Raw genomic sequence first — 6,905 nt, forward strand, 5'->3', positions numbered from 1 at the left:
ACACCAAGCCCTGCCTAAACTCCAAGAGATCAAAGGGCTTACAACACCCTCCCCCAGCTGGAGCCACAAAGGCCACCTGCCTCCCGAGTGATCCCTACCTTGCTCAGGTCCTTGGCAGTGACGCTATCATCGTCCCGACACGGCAAGCGGTGCACAAAGGCCAGCATCTGATATTTTGCTCGGATGAACTCTGCTTTGTTAGGGCTGCAAAGAGGGTCAGAAAGGGAGAGGAGATGCAGAGGACGTGGATCCTCCCACGCCAACCCCTGTGGCAGCTACACTCCACTCAACAACTCCTCCTGGACATCCCCCCCCCCCAAATAAGGCTGTAGGGACAACTGGGGCTTGGGCACAGGATTTCTGCATAAGCGTCCTCACAATACACAACAGTCTCCTGGAGGAGGTCAGCCCACCTGTCAGGATTTTGGAGTGATGGAAGACAGAACTTTGTGGGCAGAATTTAACCTACATGTCTCATCACTGCAGATGCTCAGTCTGGAATCGGAGAGTTTTTATTACTGTGACTGGATTTCTATTGGAATGAAAATGGCCTTGAGTCCCAAATGATGGAATAAACATTTTTTACATAAGTAAGCAGTGAGTTCCTGCAAGCAAGCCAATGTTTACCTGGGATTGGGGGAGGGGGAAGAGAGTCAGCCTATGCAGAATAAGGCACTGCTGTCCTGTCAAACAAGAGCAGATGGGGCAGCAGTCTCAGCAGTCTCGCATTCACCCATCGTGTTTCTAGTTCTCTTCCAAAAGCACACAGAAACTATCCACAGGATAGTTCTCAACTGTGCCGTGGGCTGACCAGGAAGGGCAAGGGAATATCGACAAGCACTGCTGTTAACCCAAGGGATGCAGTCTATTTGGGGGCAGGGGGGACATTTTTCACAGCCTGAGGGGAAGTTTTGAGGAGAAGGTGGCAGAGGCATGAACAAGGGACGGTGGGGGGCAGGAGAGAGCGGGGGTGCAGGCAGCAACAGAAGAGTGGAGTCGCATTCACATCTGGATAGGAGATAACCAGCCAGTTCTTGCTCAGGGCAAGGTTCCCTTCCTAAGCACAGAGTTCTGGAGAGCCAGGCCAAACACCTGAAATTTCCCTGCGGGGCTCACATCAGCCCAAGGTGGCCACGAGACCCACCCACCCACCCACCCCCCCTCCCTCCAGGTGATCCCCCAACAGCTCCACTTACTGCACTTTGTCCTGGGGGTTCGCTTTGCGCCTTCCGCTCATGACGGATGCAGGGTCCAGCAAGGAATGCTCCCAGATGGAGTTGGCGCCATTATTGTACAAGGTCTCCACCATCTGCGAAAGACGGAACCTGAACCATGAGCACAGAACCCGGATGGTCCTCCCTGCTGAAGCAGCCGTTGGCAGCGGACAGTTTCTCAGCAGGGCCAGGGCTGGCTGGGTTGTTTTGTGTTTTGTTTTTTTTTAAAGCTGGTTCTGAAAAGTGCTGGAGTGGTGTTCTTTTTTATTTTTGTTAAAGTAAATTCAAGTACAAAGTTGAAATTGTCAGGATAAACATCACAGCACAACGAATTCCCAAAGATGTAAACCATTAGACAATGTGGCCTTCAGAGGGCAGCTCAGGTTTGGGGTTTACTAAGGAGAGGACTCCAGTCCCAGGATCTCATTTGCCTCACGGCCCATCTTCAGGGGGCAGTTGAAGATGGTTTTATTTAGGACCACCCTGGACTGATGCAGGTTTTTTATGGGCAGTCCTAATTGGAGTTTTTAAATTGTTAACTTTCTTTCTGTTTCTCAGAATTGATGTTTTATTATGTTTACTGTTTTTTAAATTTATTTTAATAATGTTTCACTAATACAGTAAGGCCACCTGGGGTTTCACAAGGGAAAAAGGTAGCTAACTAAAGTTTTAAATAAATAAATAAAAATATTGCCCCCCTCATCAGAATTTCACTCACAAAGCCAAGATGTGAAAAACCAGCCCTTCGCTCTGTCCCAGCCCTCCTTCAAATACAAGAGGTCCCACTTGGGTCGCTGCAATGGCAGCTGGGCAACTTTGTGCCTTTCAACGCAAATTCCAAGCTCAACCTTGACAAAACAGTTTAACACACACACACACACACACACCCCCCAAGCAAACACACATCCCTCTACCTATTACTATGGTGATTAAAAATCAGTGGTTTATTGTATAGGCTCCCAAAGGTCGCATAGCCTGTCCTGGTTACCAAGCTTTTAGTAGAGTATCAAGGTCCAAGTAGCTGACTGCTTTATGGTGCATAAAAAAAAATCCCTTGACAGGCCACATATTCATGTTTCTCTGTAAACAAACAGCCCCAGGCAGATTATATTGCTCTCAATGGATGGGGAGGGTATCTTGCCTCACAGCGTTAAGGGGCTTATCAAGGCAGCAAAGACCCGCGTAGCTTGGTCCTGCATGTGATTCAGAATGCTATTATGTTTGCTTCCTGCCCCACCAAAGAGATGCTTCCAATCACAGAACGTTCATGAACTTGGTAGGAACTGAAGAGGACAAGGCACAGAATGATGACAAACAGTGCATAATCAGACTCTATGAGAACCACGGCACTTTTCTGCACAATTCCACCAAACACCAGTTTTTAGACCACTTTCCTCCTTCACTACTTTCTTCTGGGTCACCACCAATTCTGGGACACGCTCAAGGATATGCACATGGTTCACGCTGACCACTGGCTTGAACTGGTGGGACTCACCAATGCTACATATGAAGAAGAAGAGTTTGGATTTATATCCCCCCTTTCTCTCCTGCAGGAGACTCAAAGGGGCTTACAATCTCCTTGCCCTTCCCCCCTCACAACAAACACCCTGTGAGGTGGGTGGGGCTGAGAGAGCTCTGAAAAGCTGTGACTAGCCCAAGGTCACCCAGCTGGCGTGTGTGGGAGTGTACAGGCTAATCTGAATTCCCCAGAGAAGCCTCCACAACTCAAGTGGCAGAGCGGGGAATCAAACCCGGTTCCTCCAGATCAGAGTGCACCTGCTCTTAGCCACTGTTCTTAGCCACTATGTCACTGTACTTAGCCACTACGCCTCTGCGCCGTGCCACTGCTCTTGCGCCACTGCTATGAACTAGTTAGCCTACCTGGGATGTGCCCGTGAAGCCCTCCAGCAGCTCCATACATGGAACAATTTGGAAGAGGAGGAAAATGAAAACTGGTGCTACATTTATTCTCAGTCAGAAACACCAGATAAACTTCCAAGAATCCCAGTGGCTCTACTGAACCCATTCTGGAGACCACAGCAAAAGGAGTGGCAGCCAAGTAGCTGCATTTACTTTCTGGGTAAAAAACCCAGGGGCCAGGGATACCTTCACGGCTAACTACCTGGTGGAAGAAGCTCCCTAGAGAAATCGGGGCCCTGCGGGACTTGCATGAGTTCCACGGGGCCTGTAAAACGGAGCTTTTCCACCAGGCATTTCCATTTAGCCAGCTGGCCTCACCAGTGCTATCGCTGGCTTCCCATGGGTGCAATAAAGGGTACTGGGGGGGGGGGGGGGTTTTTAGCTGTGTATGATTTTTTAATGTTTTAAATACTGTACTGTTGGTTATTTTATTATTGTACTTGGATTCTGTGTTGTTGCCGCCCTGAGCCCTGTTGGGGAGGGCAGGATATAAATAAACAAAAGTAAAAATGACGCCTTCACTGCAGCCATTTGCCAATGTGGCTTTGTCTATACTACAGAGCAGGGGTCTTCAAACTATGGCCCCCCAGATGTTCATGAACTACAATTTCCATCAGCCCTGCCACTTGGCCATTCTGGCAGAGGATGGGATTTGTAGTCCATGAACATCTGGAGGGCCATAGTTTGAAGACCCCTGCTACAGAGGCACAGGAACAGAATCAATGCATACAAGAGAAGAGCAGGCAGCTTTTTAAAAGCATTCATAAAGAGGGGAGTGCTTGGAAGTTACTAAACCTGAAAGTCACAGGGGTGCACCTGGAACAAAACATGAGACTGACCAGCAACAACTGTCCTCAGAAGCTTCAGTTCTACTTCCTTCAGTGGGTCTTAACACTCAGGGCTGAAGGCCAGAACTATCAGCAGTGACTCGCTTCACAGAGTCATGGCACCCAGCCCGGTCACTGGCCTGGGTGCTTGTGCCAAGGAAGTGTTGCTTCTCAGAGGCCAGGCAAGGAAGCTGTCCAAAAGCACACTCTTCCCCTATCTTATCCCACAGAACCAGAAATGGCCACCGGAGGCACCTCTTTGCCAGGTGGCCAGGTGACTGCTGCAGGCAAATGCAAGGATGGATAGCCAGACTGCTGATTACCTGCAGCAATGTCGAGGGCCACGGCGTGTGCTTGAGGTGCTTGACTTGGGAGATGTGGCGACCCAGGCTCCGGTGGACGCTGCAGCACTCATCGCAGATCAAGACCCCCCGGTTGATGGATGCCCAGCACGGGTCTGAAAAAGAATGGCAGCAGTTGGTTGTGGTGGGTTACACGCTGTGTCCCAGACTCCCCTCTATGATACACCTCTGAAGATGCCAGCCACAGATGCAGGCGAAACGTTAGGAACAAGATCCACCAGACCACGGCCACACAGCCCGGAAAACCCACCACAACCAGTTGAATCCGGCCGTGAAAGCCTTTGACAACAAAATGGCAGCAGTGTTCAGCACGTGGAGCAAGCAGAAGTTGCGGGAATCCAGCAGAGCTGCTGACAGAGGTTATTCCTTTCACTTAACCCAGTGTGCTGCTGGGCAAACGGAAGCAACAAACACACTAATTCAGTCATTGCCCAAGTTCGTTTTTTTAACCTAACTTTTAAAATTCAAAAACCAGTTCATGCATCAGTAACCCAGAAAAAAAAAGGCGGATCCATATTGCCTGCAAGGAGGGGCGAGCACTACAGGAACACATGAGGGTCACCCAAAACAGGAAGTGTGAAAAGTATTGAGTCAAACTTCATCTTTAGTCACAGGCTGAGGCCTTGGTGAAATGGGGCAATATAGGAAGTCTGCTGCCACGACACAAGAGCTCTTTCTGGGAAGCTGGAAGGGGCTGTTATTTGCTGTTAAGAACTTCAGATCTTTAAAACAACAGGTGCCTCATCACTTGGAAAGTCTGCAGCCGCTGAGAAAAATGGTCTGCCGGGGTCCTCTAAGGAGTGTCCTTGCGTAGCCAGAAAACTCATCCGTTGCTTGTCTTATAGGGCAGTTTTGCAGCAACAGCCAAAAGTCACCATTCCCATGGAAAGAGAAGAACTAGGAAGAGCCCATCAAAATCAAGGGTGTGGCAGGTCAGGCTTTCTCACGAGCAACTCCTGACTGCAAAAGGCACCACCTGCAACGCTGATCAGTGTATATTCCGCACCGCTGCAATGCGCTGGTTGGTTTTAATGGCATCAGCTTTGCTAAAAAAATCTGGTAACTTCTTAGAGACCAACAAGACGTTGGGAGTATAAGTTTTTGTGGGTCAAAGCTCCCTTAGTCAGCTACCAATGACTCTGCCAAGGGAGATTTGGCTTTCGAAAGATCGGAACCCCAAAATGCTGTTCATCTCTACGGTGCTCCTGGACTTGAATTTAGCTGCTCGACTGCAGACCAGCACAGCTACCCCCCAGAAACGTTAAAAATGGATGTTAAAAATGGCTTTGCTTAAAAAAGAAAGTCTTGCTTGCAAGGCACTTTCAGGAGGTTTCAGGAGAAGGAGCGTGGCGATTTTCTAAATAAATAACAAACACATCCTGGCACATGGGTCAGGTGCAGCCTCCCCCCCCCCCCAGCAATCTGGGTTGGCCTCTGACAGCTCTTGAAAAATCTGCTTCCGAGTTGTAAAGTCACAGGCAAGGGTGTGGATTTGGTGTACAAACGCAGACACCTTTGACATGATCCTGGAGCCCAACTGCTAGAGTGGCTCTGCCAGCCTGACTATGGAGGAAAGCCCTCCCAGTCGCAAGGAGGGACCCTGGGGTGACAGGGCAGCCTGGCCCACACACTCCTCTGGCCATGCATCTGCTGGTTAGCCTTGGCCCATGGAGGGCCCTGTCAAGAGGCCAGTCTCAGGGCCAGACTGGCCAGGGGACAGCAGCCTCCAGACAACCAAGTCTGGTTCTTAAAGCGCACTTAGATCTGGCAGGCAGCTGGGGGGGCGGCAGGGAGGCCTGGTGGGGCAGGAGTAGTTGTGAGGGGGGGAGGGGGATCAGCCAAAGTGGTGCAGTTGGCTTAAGAGCAGGTGGACTCCAATCTGGAGAGCCGTGTTCGATTCTCCACTCCTCCCCATGAGACTCTGATCTGGGGGACCAGATTTGTTCCCCCACTCCTACAAGGTGCCTGCTGTAGGGAGGGGGTTGGGAGCTGCTTGGAGACTTCCTGAGGTTGAGAAAAGCGGGGTCTGAATCCAGACCCCCCCCCTTTCTTTTGCTACTGCTGCCGAAGTCAAAAGGCTGCCCTTCTCGAAGCAGCAGTAGCAGAAGGGGGGGGGGGGTCTGGACTGAGACTCTGCTTTTCTCAATTTCAGCTCTTCTTCCCTTCCAGGCGGAGGGGGGAGGGCTGTCTTGAGCCCCCCCCCCCAAAAAAAAAACTTTAACCCGCGGGAGGGAGATTCCTCCTGTACACCCGAAGGTGAGAAGGAGGGGGACAAGCAGAGGCCTCCCCATGAAAGGGAGGCGCTCTGCACGCGCTCAGAGACAGCGAGAGGCGGGCCTTCCTCCTCCTCTCTCTCCCCTCAAGAAGCTCGTACCCGCAGCGCTGCAGTCCGCGCAGACCTCGCTGCTCCGCAGCCGCTTGGACATGGCCCCCCTGCCGCCGCCGCCGCCGCTGCTAACGGGTCCCTCTCCGCGCCACCAGCCCCGGACCAGCCGCCTTGCGCATGCGTACGCCAGCGGCGCGTGCCCGCCCCAGAAGCGCCATTCGCCAAGTCTCTCGTTACGCCACTAACGGGCGCCTCG

At 51.4% G+C, this 6,905-nt stretch overlaps 1 protein-coding gene across 19 annotated transcripts in view; it reads right to left on the reverse strand.

The window, feature by feature from the left end:
- GIT2 (GIT ArfGAP 2) overlaps positions 1–6,905 on the reverse strand; it is a 34,285-nt gene that overhangs the window by 26,942 nt on the left and 438 nt on the right. For 10 of the 19 annotated variants that reach the window (XR_007246062.1, XR_007246061.1, XM_048514850.1 and 7 more), the window contains exons 2-4: positions 4,285–4,418; positions 1,197–1,309; positions 99–204 (exon numbers count right to left, since the gene is read on the reverse strand). Coding sequence is in view for 17 of the 19 variants with exons in the window: in XM_048514850.1 (XP_048370807.1) it covers positions 99–204; positions 1,197–1,309; positions 4,285–4,418 (353 nt within the window). In the remaining 2 variants the exon portion in view is untranslated. Of the gene's footprint in view, positions 1–98; positions 205–1,196; positions 1,310–4,284; positions 4,419–6,697; positions 6,829–6,905 lie in introns of those variants that run through there. The other 9 variants (XM_048514865.1, XM_048514858.1, XM_048514861.1 and 6 more) reach the window with 3 other exon arrangements.

The sequence above is a fragment of the Sphaerodactylus townsendi genome, linkage group LG13 (assembly GCF_021028975.2).
Source record: "Sphaerodactylus townsendi isolate TG3544 linkage group LG13, MPM_Stown_v2.3, whole genome shotgun sequence".
NCBI lineage: Eukaryota > Metazoa > Chordata > Lepidosauria > Squamata > Sphaerodactylidae > Sphaerodactylus > Sphaerodactylus townsendi.